This window comes from Sapajus apella, unplaced genomic scaffold, assembly GCF_009761245.1.
Source record: "Sapajus apella isolate SASKATOON/1434 unplaced genomic scaffold, GSC_monkey_1.0 scaffold45, whole genome shotgun sequence".
Classification (NCBI taxonomy): Eukaryota; Metazoa; Chordata; class Mammalia; order Primates; family Cebidae; genus Sapajus; species Sapajus apella.
In genome coordinates this window covers 14,475,061-14,495,876 of record NW_022436985.1, presented here as the reverse complement: position 1 = coordinate 14,495,876, position 20,816 = coordinate 14,475,061, and the positions used below count along the sequence as shown (strand labels likewise).

At 44.5% G+C, this 20,816-nt stretch overlaps 1 protein-coding gene across 1 annotated transcript in view; it reads right to left on the bottom strand.

The window, feature by feature from the left end:
* Nucleotides 1–20,816, bottom strand: part of HPSE (heparanase) — a 50,441-nt gene that overhangs the window by 23,711 nt on the left and 5,914 nt on the right. The window contains exons 2-3 of the mRNA XM_032239734.1: nucleotides 5,524–5,669; nucleotides 1,802–1,927 (exon numbers count right to left, since the gene is read on the bottom strand). Of these exons, the coding sequence (XP_032095625.1) occupies nucleotides 1,802–1,927; nucleotides 5,524–5,669 (272 nt within the window). The remainder of the gene's footprint in view (nucleotides 1–1,801; nucleotides 1,928–5,523; nucleotides 5,670–20,816) is intronic.

The window sequence follows — 20,816 nt, the reverse complement described above, 5'->3', positions numbered from 1 at the left end:
TAAGTGGAGCACACCATTCAAGAGCACCTGTGTTAGAAAACTTACCTATATCTTCTGGGACACCTGATTTAAGGGTGCAGGCCACTAGCTAAGCAACGAACATGTCCTTGTCTCAGCAAGCTCTTGCTACTTCTTCCTCTATGGTATGTCCCCATGTCACTAGGGCATTACCAACCTCAGCCACAGGTTCAGAACAACATGTGGAATCTCCTATTGGCTTCTGAAATATCATCTGTCACTACAATGAGCAGGTGCCCAAACTAAACACAGTAGATTTCTATGTTTCCATGATGTGCCCATGAAAACTGAAAATTTCAAGCCAGAAGTCAAATGTTTCAAATACAAATAAAATTCTGTATTCGTTATACATTTTAGCATTGCCAGCAGGGTGGCTGGACTCACACTAACTAATCCAGTTGCACAGTTAGTAGAGGAAGGCATTTCCCCTGGTGTAGGAACTATGAAAGCCAAATACTGGAGATGGAAACCTACTATTTTGGTAATAGAAAGATCATGTGAAGTCACAAAACTTTCTTAGAAATTTAAGATAAACTGGTATAATGTTTAATATGACATATGACCCCTCCAAGACTTACCTATATCTTCTGGAACATGTGTTTTAAGAGCAAATCCATTAATTACCTAATACCACAGGGTCTTCTCCCAGCAGAGCTACAATGATTTATCACAAACATGACCTTACTTCTGTGGTTCTCTGGTACATGTCATTCCTTTAATGGGATCTGAAATGGCCCTGCCTTATGCCATCCCCATTCAATAATTAATTACACTTACTAAAGTATCAGAGTTGATCTCCCTCTCAAAATGCAAAAAAAAAAAAAAAAATGTTTAGAGGACATTAGCTATTAGCATATAAACTATTTTCTGATTTCTTATGGATCACATATTTTTCTGTACCATATACATAAAAATGTATATAAATTTGAAATCCATCTGATACATGGAACTCCAGGTAGTATATAGTAAAATCTTACAATCATAATTTATTAATTAAAAAAATACTTTAAATAATGTTAACTAACCCAGATAAAGTACAGTAACTTCAAGATAATTTATTTTCAAAAGTCAAAAGAAGAGCTTTAGAGTATCTGAGCAGGTTACTTCTCTAACTGAGACATGGGGGGACATCACCCCTCAGTTGGGTATAAATGTCAATCTTCAGATAAAAATATAATTCATAGTTAAAAAGAAGTTTGCTTGTCTCACTTACTTTAAAGCCCCATGTGACAATGTCATCCTACTTGGAAGACTAGAAGACTGTTTTAGTGACTGGAAATACAATAATGGTTAGCTGAGCTAGCCCTATGTCTGCAAAGCCTCAGAGGAAACAAAAAGAATTCTGCTTGGTAGCCAAGGCCGTCTGGAGTGACTCAGGGTCCCCCTGCCTAATGCTCTAAACCAATGCATCCTGGGAGTTATTTCTGGGAGGGGGATGGACAGCAAGGTATGAATGATGTCCACATTTTATCCTTTATGTATCTGTATTTTAATTTTACATAAGGAATATATTCATATTTTCCCTGACTCCCTAGTGTTTTAGAGCAGTGAAGGTCACTGTTAGATCATGAATGACTGATTTATCTTTCACTCTGTGGCTGCTAGGCAATGTCAGATGAAGAAAAAACGAACAAATTTTGAGTTCAGGATTTCCCATTTGGGAAATGCTTCAGTATTTTTAGCTTTATACAACTTCTGTAGGATTTGCTAGATTGGTGCCTGGGTCCAGTCTATCTAAATATCTCTGGGCTGGAGTACCTCTAGGGTGCCTTTCATTTCTTACTTGAGTAGGTGCTGTTCTTGAACTTTTTCTGGTAGTGTTCTCTGAGTAGCAATTGCTCCTGGTAGGGCCATTCCAACTGCAACTTCTCCTCCACAGCAGGAGGGATGGATCCAGATTTGCAAATATCTGCAAGGGGAAGAGATCATTTAGAGAATCTATTTTCATATTAAGCAGGCTGAAATTCCATATATTTATTTAGTTAGCTATTTATGTGACTAAAGCAGGATAATTAAATTCTGGTTATGAGATAGGAGAGCAGAGAAAAGATATATTCTGTAACACATGTCAGATTTGCTGCCTCATTAATCACCACAAAGAAAACAAGCAAGGGCAGGTTTCCTAAGAAATATTGAACATACACTGAACACGGATACATTGGATTTAACAATTTAGAGGGCTCCTCAGAAGTTTGAAATTACTGGTTAGGCGTAGTGGCTCATGCCTGTAATCCTAGCACTTTGGGAGGCTGAGACGGGTGAATCACTTGAGGTCAGGAGTTTGAGACCAGCCTGGCCAAATGGTGAAACCCCGCCTCTACTAAAAATACAAAAAAATTAGCTGGGCATAGTGGCAGGCACCTGTAATCTCAGCTACTTGTGAGAGGTTGAGGCAGGAGAATCACGTCCTCACTCCCAGAGGTTGTAGTGAGCTAAGATCGCACCATTGCACTCCAGCCTGAGTGACACTGGGCACCAAAGTGAGACTCTGTCTCAAAAAAAAAAAAAGCTCGAAATAACCAGAGAACCCTAGTGAAGAAAACAGTACAGTTCTCTTAAGGTCCACTTTCAAAATCCACAGCAATTTGCTTTACATGGCCTGTATCTGCAGTGTGGTGATTTCCTATTGCCATCATGGGAGCTAGGATGGGTGGGAACGATTGACTTTTTCTCCCTTTGAACTTGGTACCATCAAAGCTCTGGGACCACAACTTGTGCACTGAAAAAATCCACCCTGGCCAGGCACAGGGGCTCATGTCTGTAATTCTAGCATTTTGGGAGGTGGAGGCGGATGGATAGCTTGAGCTCTGGAGTTTGAGACCAGCCTGGACAACATAGTAAAACCCCGTCTCTACTAAAAATACAAAAAATTAGTCGGGTGTGGTGGCATGTGCCTGTGGTCCCAGCTACTCAGGAGGCTGAGGTGGGAGGATGACTTGAGCCTGGGAGGCAGAGGCTGCAGTGAGCTGAGATCCCCCCATTGTTCTCCAGCCTGGGAGACAGAGCCAGATCCTGTCTCAAAAAAAAAAAAAAAAAAGAAAAGAAAAGAAAAGAAAAGAAAAATCCACCCCATCCTGTCAGGCAGACCATTTCTTCATCACAAGACAGTAGGGTCACTTGGTGCTGCCTGCCAGGGCCGGCTGACTGGTTGACAACTTCCCTTCTGGAAAGCTGCACACTGACTTGCTGGCAGCTGGTGCCTCATCTGTCCCTGGGCTCACAGAGGATGTTTCAGAGGAACTCTGATAACCCCAGTTCCCCCCACCCACCATCCTCCTAGACACAGGATGAAGAAAACTGACGAGCAAAGGACAGTTTCCTGTCTGAACTTATGAGATCTTTTGGATACACATGACTGGTGGGAAAGGGCCAAGTCTAAACAGAAACTAGGCAAGTGTGGTGGCTATACCTGTAATCCCAACATTTTGGGAGGCCAAGACAGGAGGATCACTTGAGTGCAGGAGTTTGAGACCAGCCTGGACAATGTAGAAAGACTGTCTCTACAAAAAATTTAAAAAATAGCTGGGTGTGGTGGCGTGCACCTGTGGTCCCAGCTATTCAGGAGGCTGAGGTGGGAAGATTGCTTGAGCCCAAGAGGTTGAGGCCACAGTGAGGTATGATTGTGCCACTGCACTCCAGCCTGGGCAACAGAGTAGGCCTCTGTCTAAAAAAAAAACCCCTAAAACACAAAAGAAACCTATAAACAATTCCAACCTGGTATTTAAAGAGAACCCAACTGTCTTTTTTCTATTTTCTCTAATTACTGTTCCATCAATTTAGCCCAAATTACTGATGGACTGTTCTAAATACTTCCTAACTGGAGGAAATAAACAGAAGGAAAAGATATAATATATGAAATAATCAAATATTCCACATAATGAATATATACATTATATACACGTTATTATAATTCAATGGTATATACAATATTTTCAGTACTTTTTTCTTTTTAAATTATTTAAAAAAGGGGCAGGGGAAAAAATATTAAAAAAAAGAAAAAAATCATTAAAAAAATATAGAAAGGGTCTCTCTATGCTGCACAGGCTGGTCTCAAACCCCCGGGCTCAAGTGATCCTCCTGCCTTAGCCTCTCAAAGTGCTGAAATTACAGGTGTGAGCCACTGCACCCAGCCTAGTAATTAAGATAATGATTTAACTTCCGTTGGATGTCTGATAGCACTTCTGAAAGACAGGACACATTTTCATGGCTCCCTAGGGCGGGTTTCTCAGGAGAAGGCCACAGACTTTCAATATCAGAATCCCCTGACAAGCTTGCTAAAATCAGAACCTGACGTTGGAGCTTATACACCTCCAGGGCCATTTTATACACATTCTATAAAATAAAACATGTATAAAATAAAACGTGTATAAAATAAAACGTGTATAAAATGGCCCTGAAGGTGTGTAAGCTCCAACATTAGAGTCTGTTTGAGACCAGCCTGGGCAATGTAGAGAGACCGTATCTATATTTTTTAACACTTTTTTTTTCTTTTTCCCCGCCGCCATTTTTAATAATTTAAAAAGAAAAAAAGTACTGAAAATATTGTATATACCATTGAATTATAATAACATGTATATAATGTATTCTAGTAAATTTATATTTTATACATCCTTTGGACTTGGGAGACTCGGTATGAGTGTTCTGCCTGGGAGCACTTGCTCAGGGACTCCTAAATGAAATATAGATGCTGTATGTGAACAGCATCTATATTTTATTTAGAAGTCCAAATATTTAAACTCACCCAGGTGATCATGGATCTCTTTCACTCACATTCTATTTTTAGAATCTATATCCTTCAATCTATCATCGTGTCTTCAGCTAGAAATACTCTCTTTAGTTTGATGCGATTCTACCTACTTGCTCCCTCTAAGCAGCTCTGTCCTTCAGCTGCAATCACTGTTCTATTAATATTTGCAGTACAATGAGCTTTCAGTTATATTCAGGACATCTTTTTTTGTGAGGTCTCACACTGAACATGACAAACATCATGATAAGGAAACCTGCCCACTGCCTCCTCCTTTTTTTTCTTTTTTTAACTGAAATGGAGTCTTGCTCTGTTGCCCAGGCTGGAGTGCAGTAGTGCCAGCTCGGCTCACTGCAACCTCTGCCTCCTGGATTTAAGAGATTCTCCTGCCTCAGCCTCCTGAGTAGCTGGAATTACAGGCATGAGCCACCATGCCTGGCTAATTTTGTATTTTTAGTAGAGATGGGGGTTTCTCCATGTTGATCAGGCTGGTCTCGAACTCATGACCTCAGGTGATCCACCCGCCTTGGCCTCCCAAAATGCTGGGATTACAGGCATGAGCCACTGCGCCCAGCCCTGCCTTCTCCTTTTGTTCAGGTTCCTCCACAGGCCAGATAAGAGGAGAGGAAGTGAATCTCTTATGAATTGTTAGGCGTGAGGCTGGGTGCGGTGGTTGTGTGAGCAATAACATTTTTCTCTAAGAATTCTCATGACGAACTCACGTTAATTAAAATATAGAGTTAATCTTTAACAATTTTCACCCTGGTTAACTTGAGATTGCCAGTAACTTCTCTCTTCAAAGGTTGATTCCTTCTTGGGATCAAAAATTAGAAAGTCTGTCTTGGTGCCACCAAACCTCAGGTACGCAGGAGACAGGCCTCTGGCCAAAGTACGAAGCTTTGGAGAACTGTTAGGAAGACAAGCAGGAAAGTATAATTACTTTTTCCAAGAAGATCTAGTCAAACATTCTTACTTCCTTCTTTCCTGGTAGACCTATTTCTTAACATTTTCCTGTGCAGTACTTAGAGGAAAAAATCATATTGTTTTGTTTTTGTGATAGAGTCTTGCTCTTTTGCCCAGGTTGGAATGCAGTGGCACAATCTCAGCTCATTGCAAGCTCTGCTTGCCGGGTTCAAGCAATTCTTGTGCCTCCACATTCCAGGTAGCTGGGATTACAGGCAATATTGTTTAATTTTTATTTTTTTTCTTATTGGGCATGATAGAAGCGGAATCATTGTTTCAAAGAAGAAGCATCTCAATCTGAATCTAATTGAAGGACTGATCTAAGCACCTGAGGACAACTTGCAGCTCTAATTCTGGCAAGAGTTTGTGTGTGTGTGTGTGTGTGTGTGTCTGTGTGTCTGTGTGGTCTGTGTGTAGGGACGAGGTCTTGCTATGTTGCCCAGGCTAGCCTTGAACTCCTGGCTTCTAGTGATGCTCCTGCCACAGCCTTCCAAAATGCTGAGATTACAGGCATGAGCCACTGCACCCAGCCAGGAGCTTATATTTTAACTTGACAAGTAGGATAGTGTTTAACACTTAAATAAAAAAACCTCATAGCCTTTTATGATTGATGGAGAAAAAGAAACAAGAGAATGGAAACTAAGGGAAAGAGAGCTCTATGTCTGTCTGAAAAAACAAACACTCTGAAACTATGAGATAAAAAGATCAGTGGTCACCAGGGGTTGGGGGTGGAAATGCGGAGACGGAGGGATGAATAAGTGGAGAACAGGGGACTCCCCCGTCTCCCTCCAGGGAGTGCTTTCAGATGCCACTTAGAATTGGAGAGTTCATTAATCCCCCTGCAATACCTAGATTGGGAGGGCACCTCCTTCTAGCTGTATGCGAATCTCCCCTAATCCCAGCCAGCCCCACAGGAGCTTGCAGCCCTCTCTAACGGACCTGCTGCTCCCACATTTCATGGCAGGTGAGTCCAGTAGGACCCCTCCAATCACTCACACAGGGATTTAGTGGGGATTATGGAGTGACTATGACACCGGGAAAGCTGAGGACCTTATGTGAGGTGGACTGGCCAGCATTTGGGGTGGATTGGCCCTCAGAGGTTTTTTTATTTAAGTGTTAAACAGGGGATTTGCAGGGCACTGAAAATACTCTGTATGATACTATAATGGTGGATACATGTCATTATACATTTGCCCAAACCCACAGAATGTACACCAACAGTGAACCCTACTGTGAACTACGGACTTTGAGTGACAATGATGTGTCAGTGTAGGTTCATCCACTAGAATAAACACCGCTCTAGGGGAGATGTTGATAAAGGGGGAGGCTACGCTGAGGAAGGAGACCCTTAATCCTCTCAAGCTTTGAAGACTCCTTTCCCCTAGACTTCTACACTGCATTTCAATAGAAGTCAAGGCTGGCAGACTGGGCGGGCGCCACTCTTAATCACACTCCTGTAGATCACAGGCGTGGTATGGAGGAATCTTTCCAGAAGGCATTGTTTTTTCTTTTTTTTGAGACGGAGTTTCGCTCTTGTTACCCAGGCTGGAGTGCAATGGCACGATCTCGGCTCACCGCAACCTCCACCTCCTGGGTTCAGGCAATTCTCCTGCCTCAGCCTCCTGAGTAGCTGGGATTACAGGCACGCGCCACCATGCCCAGCTAATTTTTTGTATTTTTAGTAGAGACGGGGTTTCACCATGTTGACCAGGATGGTCTCGATCTCTTGACCTCGTGATCCACCCGCCTCGGCCTCCCAAAGTGCTGGGATTACAGGCTTGAGCCACCGCGCCCGGCGCCTTGTTTTTTCTTAAACACGATCAAACGCCCACCTAATCACATACCCTACACCTACTTCATGGATCAAGATCCTTTCACATGTGATTTCTAGAATTGTAAGGCTTTAAAAGGGCAAGGATTTTCTCTGTCAAGGAGCTCGATTGTTAAGGTATTTTCACCTGCCGCAGCTCCCGGCCCAATAAATCACCGAACGGGGGTTCGGTGTTCCAGAGGTTTGTTTGTGGCCGCCCCTGCTTCTTTTTGGTTCCCTGACTGGGAAATGAGTTTTGGTTGGCAGACAGCCGGGACAGCCTCCCAGGTGGTTTTGTCTTGCCCTGCAGAGCACCCCTGTGGGGACTCCAGCCCGTTTGGGCGACGCAAGTTCTGAGAGCGCTCCCAGATAGGCATTGGCCCTGGTGGAATGCCTCGTCAGAGCAAAAGCAGGGTAGGCCCCCACCGTGTGGATCCACCCAGTGGCTGAACACCGAGAAGGAATGGGTGCCTGAAGTGTCCGGATGACAAAAACATGGTAGGACCGGTCCTGGGAAACTTGCCCACCTCCTTTAAGCGGAAACGTGGCCTCATCACCCATGTGTGCCGGATTTGGCACTCTTGAACTTGGCTCTCTCTCTCTCTGCAACTAACCTTGGAAGTCTTGCTTTTGGTTTCAGTTTGGGTGAAGGGAGGTGTACCACTGTGTGAGTGATTGGAGGGGTCCTACTGGACTCACCTGCCGTGAAATGTGGGAGCAGCAGGTCCGTTAGAGAGGGCTGCAAGCTCCTGTGGGGCTGGCTGGGATTAGGGGAGATTTGCATACAGCTAGAAGGAGGTGCCCTCGCAATCTAGGTATTGCAGGGGGATTAATGAACTCTCCAATGCTAAGTGGCATCTGAAAGCACTCCCTGGAGGGAGACGGTCCTACCGGCCTGAATCGAAAATAAAAAGAGTGTATTGCATGGTGCAGGGTGGGAAAAACTGGGGAAGGTGCATGACTGTGTGAGTGATTGGAGGGGTCCAGTTGGACTCACCAGCCATGAAATGTGGGCACGGCAGGTCCATTAGAGAGGTCTGTTAGCTCAGAGTGTATTGTGGGGCCAGCTGGGATTGGGAGCAATCCACATATGGCTAGAAGGAGGTGGCCTCACAGTCCAGGTATTGCAGGGGGATTAACGAATTCTCCAATGTCAAGCAGCGTCGCAAGCACTCCCGAGAGGGAGATGGTCTACCCGCCTGAAGGGAAAGTGAAAGAGTGTGCCACGCAGTACAGGGAGGGAAAAACTAAGGGTGGAGTAAAACTCTACTGCCTGTGAGTACTGTTTTCTGTGCGAAACATGGGTCACACGCATAGCAAGCCTACTCCTCAGGGGCTATGCTGAAAAATTTCAAGAAGGGAATTAGTGGGGATTATGGAGTGACTATGACACCGGGAAAGCTGAGGACCTTATGTGAGGTGGACTGGCCAGCATTTGGGGTGGATTGGCCCTCAGAGGGAAGCCTAGACAGGTCTCTTGTCTCCAAAGTATGGCATAAGGTTACATGCAAGCTAGGACACCCTGATCAATTTCCATACATAGACTTGTGACTATAGCTACTTCTAAACCCTCCACAGTGGCTGAGAGAATAGGCAGCAACTGTACCGATGGCAAAGGGGCAGGCAGCTGGGGAAAACCCTGCCCCACCCACAGAGGGACACAGGCTCCTAAGGTCCTGACAGATCCAACGGCAGAAGGGCTTTTGCTGATGATACTCCCTCCCCCTTGTCAGGAGGAAGGATTCCTTGTCTCTGGGCCTGAAGCCTCAGCACCCCCGCCAGAATTGTACACCTCCAAACCACCAAGAAAAAAAAGAATCCAGAGGGACTCCTCCCATAGCCACTCACCTCCCGGGAAGAACTCCCCCTCTAGCAGCCCGTCTGCAACCCAAGGCAGGGGTGCAGATGCCTTTAAGAGAGCAAAGGTATACGGGAGTGGATGGTGGAAAGACATGTTTTCACATACTTGTGGTTCACCTCAGCTGATCTTATCAACTGGAAAAATAACACCCCGTCTTAACAGAGAAGCCCCAAGCTCTCATGACCTACTGCAAACTATTGTCTAGACACATAACCCTACTTGGGCTGACTGCCACCAGCTGCTTATGTATCTTTTTAACACCAATGAAAGGCGGAGAGAACTTCAAGCCACTTCCAAATGTTTGGAGGAGCATGTTCCAGTAGGTTACCAGAACCCCCAAGAGTATGTCAGGGCCCAGCTGCCAGGGACTGACCCCCAGTGGGATCCAAACACCCCAAAGGGCCTGCAAAGCCTAACCCGATACAGACAGGCCTTACTGGAAGACTTGAAAAAGGGAGCCCAGAAAGCTACAAATATCAATAAAGTCTCTGAGGTCATTCAAGGGAAAGAGGAAAGCCCGGCACAGTTTTATGAAAGACTGCGTGAAGCCTATCGCATGTGTACTCCTTTCGATCCTGAGAGGCCTGAAAACCAACGCATGGTAAATATGGCATTAGTCAGTCATTGTGCAGAAGACATTAGGAGAAAGCTACAGAAGCAGCAGGATTTGTGAGCATGAATACTTCACAGTAATTGGCAATAGCTAACCAGGTGTTTGTAAACAGAGACGCGGTAAGCCGTAGAGAAAATGAGCGTCAAGCTCGACAAAGCGCTGACTTGATAGCTGCCACTATTAGAGGAGCACCCCCAGAAGGGCGGGGAATGGGGGCTTCTGGAAGCCTACCCAGTCTAGTTGCTGCGCTTGCAGCATAACCATTGTGCTTACTGTAGGGAAGCGGGACACTGGAAGGACAAGTGCTCCCAGCCGACAGGAAAACAGGGAGACCTTAAGCACGAGGCTTCAGATAAAAGTGAAGGAGCTCTGTTCAGTCTAATGGAAGGGCCACTGGATTGAAGGGGACTGGGCTCAATTGCCCCCAAAGAGCCCATGGTAGGGATGACAGTGGGGGACAAGGACACTGACTTCCTTGTCAACACAAGTGCTGAATATTTGGTGGTAACCACCCCTGTGTCCCTCCTATCAAAGGAAACAACTGATATTGTTGGAGATACTGGGGTGTCAGAGAAACAGTCTTTGTTTGCCTCAGACTTGTGAGGTGGGGGGTCATGAGGTAATTCACCAGTTCTCATACATGCCTGATTGCCCTTTGCCCCTGCTAGGAAGGGATCTGCTCAGTAAGCTACGGGCAACCATCACCTTCATCGAGAGTGGCATTTTACAGCTAGCATTGCCTAAAACTGGAACCATAATGGCCCTCAGGGTTCCTCGTGAAGAAGGTTGGAGGCTCTTCTTAACTGAACCAGACCAGGAGATAGAACCTGCAGTAGCAAGACGATGGCCTAAGATCTGGGCAGAGGACAATCCGCCAGGACTGGAAATCAACCAGGTCCCCTGTGCTCACTGAGGTCAAGCCCAGGGCTCAGCCGGGTAGACAAAAGCAGTATCCAGTTCCCCGAGAGGCCCTAGAAGGCATTCAGGTCCATCTAAAATGCTTAAAGGACTATGGAATTATAGTTCCTTGCCAGTCTCCATGGAACACCTGCCACTTGCCTGTTCCTAAACCAGGGATCAAAGACTACAGGCCAGTGCAGGACTTTCTTGCATTTGGTTAATCAGGTACAGTGACTTTGCACCCAACTGTACCCAACCCGTACATGCTGTTGGGATTATTGCCAGCAGAGGATAGTTGGTTCACCTGCTTGGACTTAAAGAATGCTTTCTTTAGAATTAGAGTGGCCTTGGAGAGTCAGAAACTATTTGCTTTTCAATAGGAAAATCCAGAAACAGGTGTAACCACCCAGTACACCTGGACCTGGCTACCCCTGGGGTTCAAGAACTCTCCCGCCATCTTTAGGGAGGCACTAGCTCATGACCTCCAGAAATTTCCTGCTATGGACTTAGGCTGCGTGTTGCTCCAATATGCTGACAACCTTTTATTGGGACACCCCACAGCAGTCGCGTGCACTAAAGGAACGGATGACTTACTTCGGCACCTGGAGGACTATGGGTATAAAGTGTCTAAAAAGAAAGCCCAGATTTGCTGACAGCAAGTGCAGTATCTGGGGTTCACCATCTGGCAGGGAGAGTGCAGCCTAGGAGCAGAGAGAAAACAAGTCATTTGCAATTTGCCAGGAGCCGAGACTAGAAGGCAGGTGAGAGAGTTCCTGGGAGCCACGGTTTCTGTAGGTTGTGGATTCTAAACTTTGCAGTACTAGCCAAACCCCTATATGAAGTTACTAAGCAGGGAGACAAGGAATCCTTTGAATGGGGATCGCAGCAGCGGCAGGCCTTTCAGAAACTGAAAGAGAAACTTTTGTCAGCCCAGTTTCGGGGTTACCTGATTTAACAAAGGTCTTCACTTTGTATGGGTCAGAAAGAGAAAAAATAGCAGTTGGAGTTCTAACACAAACAGTGGGACCTCAGCCCAGGCCTGCAGCTTATCTATCCAAGCAGCTGGACAGAGTTTCGAAGGGATGGCCCCATGCTTAAGGGCCCTGGCAGCAACTGCTCTGCTAGCACAAGAGGCTGATAATCTAACTCTGGGGCAGAACTTAAATATCAAAGCACCCCACGCGGTAGTGACTCTAATGAATACCAAAGGGCATCATTGGTTGACAAACGCTAGGTTAACCAAATACTAGAGCCTGCTATGTGAAAATCCCCACATCACTATTGAGGTCTGCAATACTTTAAACCCTGCCACTTTGCTCCCAGTGTCAGAAGGCCCGGTTGAACACAATTGTGTTGAAGTTTTGGACTCAGGTTATTCTAGCAGGACTGATCTTAGAATCAGCCATGGACTGGAGTAGACTGGGAGTTGTATGTGGATGGAAGCAGTTTTGTTCATCCACGAGGAGAAAGGTGTGCAGGCTATGCAGTAGTAACACTGGACACTGTAACCGAGGCCAAGCCACTGCCTTGGGGTACTTCGGCTCAGAAGGCTCAACTTACTGTTCTGACCCGAGCCCTAGAACTGAGTGAAGATAAGGCTGTGAACATTTGTACTGATTCCTGGTATGCCTTTCTAACCCTTCAAGTACGTGGGGCACTGTACAAAGAAAAAGGACTGTTAAATTCAGGAGGAAAAGAAATAAAGTACCAGCATGAAATCTTGCAGTTGTTAGAAGCAGCTTGGAAACCCTGGAGGGTGGCAGTTGTGCACTGCCAAGGACATCAGCTGGCCCACACCTCCATAGACCTGGGAAATTCCTGAGCTGATTCAGCAGCTCGTAAGGTGGCATCTACTCCCTACCGAGCTGCAGTTACATCCCCTCTAATTCCCCAGATACCTAACTTGGTGCCCACTTATTCTAAGGAGAAAAAAACTTTCTCCAAGCAGAGTGGGGGCAAATAACTGTGGATCCAGCCGCAGTTGGAAGAGCAGTGGTGCTGCAGCTATTAGGGGCTGCGGTCATACAGGCTGTACAAAAAACCACTTATTTAGGCCAAGAGTCACTTAAGAAGTTGTTAGGCTGGTATTTTTACATCTCACACTTATCGGCCCTGACCAAAACTGTGGCACAGCGATACGTTATGTGTCGACATCGTAGTGCGAAGCAGGGTCCAATTATTCCCCCTGGCCTTCAAGCTTATGGAGCAGCTCCATTTGAAGATCTCCAGGTAGATTTCACTGAAATGCCCAACTGTAGAGGACATAAGTATTTGTTGGTCCTGGTGTGCACATACTCTGGGTGGGTAGAGGCCTTCCTGATTAGGACTGAAAAGGCCCATGAAGTAATCTGTATACTTCTTTGAGATCTCATCCCTAGGTTTGGACTGCCACTGCACATCCGCTCAGACAACAGACCAGCATTTGTGGCTGATTTGGTCTGGAAAACTGCAATGGCATTGGGTATCACTTGGAAGCTGCATGCTGCCTACCGACCACAGAGTTCCGGAAAGGTGGACCAGATGGACTGGGCTATTAAGAATAGCTTAGGGAAAATGTGTCAGGAAACAGGATTAAAGTGGGTGCAGACACTTCCCTTAGTGTTATTCAAAATTAGATGTACTCCCTCTAAGAAAGCAGACAGCGACTACAGAGTCACCTTGAGAACAACAAGCCTTGCTCCAGCCACACCCTGGAAGATGGCTGGTCCACGCATGGCTGAAGCATGAAGAAACTCATCATGGGACTTGTTCTTCTTAGAATTTGGACTTATACAGTAGGGACGTTAACTGATTTTGGAGAATGCTCTCAGTGTGTGCACCAGGTTACTGAGGTAGGACGGAAAGTTACTGCCATTCTTTTGTTCTGCAGTTATTACGAATGTGCAGGGACACAGAAGGAGACCTGTTTATATAATGGTAGTCAGTATAAGGTGTGTAGCCCAGGGAATGGACAATCTGATATCTGCTACCATCCATCAGAACCCCCTATGCATACAACTTTTGAAGTTAAACTTGTAACAGGGCGATGGAACAGCCCTACTAAGTTAATAGCTAAAATAGAGGATCAGGAAAATGAGAATGAGAGTAAGAACTTTCACTAATGCTGTAGGTGAGATTCTCAAAGGGGAGAGTGAGGAAGGAGACCCTTAATCCTCTTAAGCTTCTAAGAGCCCTTCCCCCTAGAATTCTACATTGCATTTCAATAGGTAAAGGTAAAGGCTGGCAAACTGGACACCACCCTTAATCACATTCCTGTATGTAGATCACGGGCATGGTATGGAGGAATCTTTCTGGAAGACATTGTTTTTGCTTAAACATGATCAAACCCCCACCTGGTCACGTAGTCCCGCCTACTTCATGGATTAAGACCCTTTCACATGTAATTTCTAGAATTGTAAGTGTTTAAAAGGACAAGGATTTTCTTTGTCGAGGAGCTTGGTTGTTAAGGTATTTTCACCTGCAGCAGCTCCCAGCCAAATAAATCACCACTTCCTTCCCCGTTCGGTGTTTGAGAGGTTTGTCTGTGGCCGCTCCTGCTTCAGTGCACGTGTGTGGGCAGGGGGTCTACGGGAAATCTCTGTCCTTCCATTCAATTTTGCTGTGAACCTAAAACTTCTCTAAAAAGTAAAGTCTATTTAAAACACACACACACACACACACACACACACACACACACACACACACACACACACATTTGGTGAATGACTTTTTAAAAAGTCTTCAAACACCTGTGTTTCCAGAGAAGTTTATAAATGACTTAGGATCTCTTCTCCTCTCCTTAACTCCTCCTCCCTTCACCATTCCCCACCGGAAAATCACTCTTTTGTATTTAAGTCAAATGAGTTAGAATTATATAGGATTCTAATTCCCGTCATTGACACCTCTAATTTGAACAATTCTAACTGCATATTCTGTGAAGCCAAAAATGCTCCCAATGGCTGCCTGTTATATGCACAGAATGGTACCAAATGCTATAGAATGGAATTAGAATGATCTATAATCCCCTCCCTCAAAAAGATGAAGATGTTCATAAATATTTATGTGAGCAAAACTAAGACAACAAAAAACCTGGATAAGAGACACACCTGTCATACATTTCTAAAGTATCAAACATGCAATGCTGGCCACACTGCTTCCTGGAATGCTCTGAAAACATATTAAACCAATGCTATGTAACTCTTGGAATGGCCTAAATAGTTTGTCTACATGTAGGTTTATTTCAAATTGGGAAATTATTGCTGGAGCACTAATTGCCAATACTTTTTTGTTTGTTTGTTTGAGACAGGGTTTCATTCCCATTGCCCAGGCTGGAGTACGATGGCATGATCTCAGCCCATTGCAACCTCTACCTCCTCGGCTCAAGTGATTCACCCACCTCACCCTCCCAAAGTCTTGGGATTGCAGGCGTGAGCCACCATGCCCAGCGAAATTGCCAGTACTTCTTAATACCCTAGGAATGAAAGATCTGATCTAAAATTTAAAATTTTAAGATGTGTTCATGCTTAATTATATATGTATAATGCTATGTAAAATTTTCGAAGTATTTCTTTATGTTTAGGAAATAAAAGAGAAATTGAACAAAAGATAAGTCTCCTATATTAAAACTTCGGTGATTCCTCCTCACCACATTTTTGTTTGTAACTTGGGAGCCCTCTAAAAGTATGGTGGGCTCTGGCACTAGGAACCTCAGAATAAAGTGAGATTTTAAAATGTTACTGACCCAGAATTTACCCTGACTGAAATACCTGATAGCCCTAAAGAGCTCTAGGAAGGATGACACCTGCCATGGGATCCTCAAAACCACTGCTAAATAAATGGAAATGCTGATGTAAACTAACTAAGGAAGAAGCAGCCATTTTCAGTTTGGTAGAAATGCAAATAAAAATAAACTGTAGGGAGAGGAAAACAGAGGATGAACTATTGTTTAATGCGTACAGAGTTTCAGTTTGGGAAGATGAAAGACTGGGACAGATAGAGAGTGGTGATATTTGCACAACAACGTGAGTGTGCTGAGTGCACCGAACTGCACGCCTTAAAATGGTTAAAATGGCAAGATTTATGTTTTGCATATTATGCCACAATAAAATAAATAAATAGTACTTATAGTGTAATTTTAACAACAAGCAAATATATATTTTTATATAGGAGAGAAATATGCCGGGATGATAGCAATGGTCATTATGTGGTGAGATAGAAGGTAGACTTTTTCATTACTTTCCTGTATTTTGCAAGTGTTCCATAACAAGCATGTGATATTTTAAATTATACAAGCTGGTGTGTGTGTGTGTGTGTGTGTGTTTGAGACAGGGTCTTATTCTATTGCCCCAGGCTGGAGTGCAGTGGCATGATCTCGGCTCATTGCAACATCCACCTTCCAGGTGCAAGCAATTCTCTTGCCTCAGCCTCCCTAGTAGCCGGGAATACAGGCACCCACCATCATGCCCAGCTAATTTTTGTATTTTTAGTAGAGATGGGGTTTCATCATGTTGGCCAGGCTGGTCTTGAACTCCTGACCTCAAGTGATCCTCTTGCCTCAGCCTCCCAAAGTGCTGGGATTACAGGCATGAGCCACCATGCCTGGCCTATGTGTCTGTTTTAATAGGTGACAAAAGCAAGATTTACTTAAGGAGATAACGATCTGTTAATTTATTCAACAAATATTTGTTGCAGGTTGACCCTGCTAGGCATTATGCTAGTTGCTGGAGATGAACAGTAACCAGGCAGAGATAGCAGCCATTCTCATCCAGTTTATAGTTTAGTGGTAGATACAAACAAGTAAATAGGCAATTCTTAAATAACGCTATGGAAATATTCAGAGGGGCTCCTAATCTAGACTTGGGGCTGAGGGTAGAGGGGTGGTTAGAGAAGGTTTTTCAGGGGAAATGGCTTCACTGCTAGACATAAAAAAGGAATAAACCTTATCTAGATGAAAGATAGTGGGGTAGGATTGAAGAAAGCATTCCAGGTAAAGGGAAAAGTCTGTGCAAAGACCAGAGACAGAAGATAAGCTGGAATCACTGAAGAGCAGAGGGTGTGGCTGGTGCCTAGAGATGGGGAACAGAGTGAGACGTCGATCACCACCTGCGGAGGTCTGTCCTGCAGACTCTGACTCAACGAAGGATGAATGAATGCACTCTCACACCATTAGTGACTCAAGTGGGCTAGGGATGGTCGTTGACTGCTTTCAGAGATCTACGGCTGCCAATCGACCAAGACCACCCTGTCACATCGCAACATTTATTTTGTAAAGATTTCATAACAGAGGTTCTAAGTCAACAAACTTGTGGATAATTAACATGATTAAAAGGGTGGTTTTATGAATGATAAAAGCTTTAGGTTCCAGAGCCCAGAGTAAACACTGTTAATGGAAAATTCCCCTTTGATCTCCCCCTGAGAGGGCCATCCAGCACAAAGTTTACATGAGTAAACAAAGTAGAGACAAAGGGATGCGGGGTAAACAGACTTAACAGGGAAAGCCTCTTATCATCTGTCTTTTCCCTAATCTAATGTATATGAGCCGGCTGCCTTCGGCCTGTCCCAATAAAACCTTTTGGCCTTCCAAAAGGTTTGAGACTACAATCTATAACTTTCCCTAATATTTCCCTAATATTTTGCCAGCACCCTGAATGAATCTCAACAGCAGAGAGGCTGGGAAAGAACATAATGGAGAGGCAAATATGGCCACATCATGGAGGGCCAACTTCATATGAGGGCCAGCAGGGAGCTATGGAAGGATCTAAAGCAGTTGGAGTGACCTCACCAGACTTATTTTAGAAAGAAATTACAGGCTGCATTACAAATAACTGAAGAGAAGGAACAAGACTCTGGTCATGTTAATGTGGACAAAATGTAATAGATTGAGGTAAGGTAACAGCCCAGAGATGGAAAGAGATGGATAATTCAAGACACATTTAGAGGTAGACATAGTAGATTTGGATGTACATATGTGTGTGTGTGTGTGTGTGTGTGTGCATGTGTGTGTGTATTGCTATATATATATATAAATGAGAAGGGTTCCACCCTGTTGGCCAGGCTGGTCTTGAACTCCTGGCCTCAAATGATCCACCTGTCTTGGCCTCCCAAAATGCTGGGATTATAGGCGTGAGCTACTGTACCCAGCCTAAATTTGACTGTTAACTGGATGTTGAGGAGGAGGCAAGGATTGCTCCTAGGAAGCACCTTGGAAGATGATAATATCATTTGCTGGATGAGGAATAGGTAATAGATTGAAGGTGGGGAGGAACGGTGAAAAGAAGGGGCACTCAGTTTTGTAGAATTTGAGATACCAATGGAACACCAAAAAACGTATTTCTATCCATTGGGCACTTGGCTGTGTATTTCTGGAACTCAAGAGACACATCTAGGCTAGGGATATAGACTGGCAAGTCCTCAATGGAAATGTCAGGGACTGGTAACCCCTAGCTCACAGGTCCCAAGGCATGGCCCTAAAACCAAGATGAGGAACTTCCTCAGAGAGAATCACTCCAGGTTGGTTCTGTGCCACTGCCTTCAGCTGGGCATTGATTCTGGTCCTTGGCGTTTTGATTGGGTTTGATGTTAAAGGCAGCTCATTTGGGTTCCTCTAGCTGTATTTGTTAGCAGTTGTGCTGGGAAGTGGGAGGAAATGAGTACCCCAAAAAGGGGCTGTGGCATCACATGACAGGCATCTGTGCATGACCTGGGTCACAGCCTGGTCCCTAGAGGTACAAACTGTACCACCTGGGGTCACTCTCAATCACACTGCCTTGCCTTTATTTTCTTCAGAGCATTCATTGCTCTCTGAAATCAGCTTCCTAGTTCCTTTCCTTGGCTTACTCTCTACTGCAGCCCCCATCTCTGCTGCAAGCTCCCCGAGAGCAGGGACCTGACTGACTTACCAGAATCTACTCAACACCTAGATAAGTACTTGGCACACCGCTGGTGTTTAACAAATATTTAAGTGAATGAATGAGCAAGGCCTGCCTGATGTAAGGGTAAGTGGGGGCCAGATGAGGACTGTTTCCTGAACAAAATGAAAACCCAGTGCTGCTTGGGTTTACCACTTGGACACTGCTCAAAGTTTTGGTATTAAGGACCTTTTCATTTGTCTCTTTTGCAATGAAATATTTTCTTGTTTTGAGAAAATACTACTGATGCCCTCTGACAAAAACTAGATTTAGTATGGCTGCAAATCATGCCATAAAACTAAAACTGATCAAATATGCAGTATTTTAATCACATACAAGAAAAATAAAGGAAAAATAATCCCATCACCACAGTGACATGAAAGTAACAGACAAATGCATGAAAGAAGCTGCAGCTATTCCATTTCTAGAGCAGTTTGTTAAGGAAAAAAAAAAGGCCTCTAGGTGTTTTTATTTTACCTTTTGTACAAAAATAAGTTACTTTTCTCTGACACGAAAGCAGAGATGTGCTGGAGTGGGCTGTGCCACCTTGTCAGCCTGTGAACGCCACATGTTAAATCTGGAGAAATTTTGTGAGCCAGTTGTTAAACTGTTGGCAGACTGAAATTGACCAGGCAGGGAGTATTTACACCAGAGAAATCAGCAAAAACCATAAACCAGTCTCCCTCCTCCCAGAGAGCCAGTTGTTAAATAGTTTCCAGCATAGCACTGCATTGGCAGCAATTTAAGTAATTTCTGGAAGTGGATGAGACCACCCAGGGAATACATGAAGTGAAAAGAAGGCCTAGGTTAGAAGTCTGAGGAATGCCACGTTTAAGACAAGCTAGAGAGAGATGGAGAGGAATTGTTAGAGAACCCACATAAAAAGTGACGGACCTAAAGAGGTAAGAAAGTGCTTGCATTGTCAACCTTGCCAAATGTCTCCAAGTGTCCATTAGTTTGTTAGCGTTGCTGTAACGGAGTACTGTAAACGAATAGGCTTGAACAACAGAAATGTACTGTCTTACAGTTCTGAAAAGCCATCAAGTTGAAATCGAGGTATTGGCAGGGCCATACTCCCTCTGAAGACATAGGAAAGGATTTGCTCCAGGTCTTTCTCCTAACTTCCCATAGCTTTTTGACTGTAACTCCATAACTCTAGTCATCACATGGTATTCTCCCTATGTGCATGTCTGTCTCCAAATTTCTCCTTGTTATAAGGACATCAGTCATATTAGATGACAAGCTCACCATATTCCAGTATGACCTGATCCTAACTAATGACATCTTCGATGACCCTATTCCCAAATACAGTCACATTCTGAGGTACTGGGGGTTAAGACTTCTAATATGGATTTTGGGGTGACCTCATTCAACCTATAACAAAGACCAAATAAGATAGTGTTTATTAGGTTTCCCAACAGAGGAAGGCCATTGATGATGTCAGAGAGATTGATTTTAGTGACACAATAATGTGCCATCATGAGGGTGGATCACAAAAGAACAGGCTGCAGAGGGGAAGGAAGAAATGGGTGGTTTCTGCAGAGGCACCTCTGTGAGGAGGTGATTGAGATGGGAAAGGCGAGGGGATGCTTATATGCTGAGCGGAAGAAGCTGGTGAACAGGGAGGAGCTGAAGATACAGGAGAGGAAAGAGGTGACTGATAGAGCCGAGTCCTTGGGGGTCGGGGAGGGGATGGGATTCAGAGCAGAACTGGAAGAAGCAGCCTGAGATCAGAGAAAGGAGGAAAGCTGGACATAGGCGTGACATGTCTGCAGATTTGATGACGAGGAAAAGGAAAAGGAAGTAACTGCTCATTTTCTTTGGGAGGCAGAAGTACAGTCATGTGCTAAGAATGGTAAGGTGAAGGTGGAGTCAGAGAGTTTTAAAAAGTAGAGAATGAGAAAGGCAGAGACATGGAGAGTTAAGGGTAACATTAAAGGCCAGGGAAGTCTGGAAGCTAAAAAATGTATGGTGCAACATCAATCTATGTGGCTGGGAGACTGTCCACTCCCTCCTCCCAC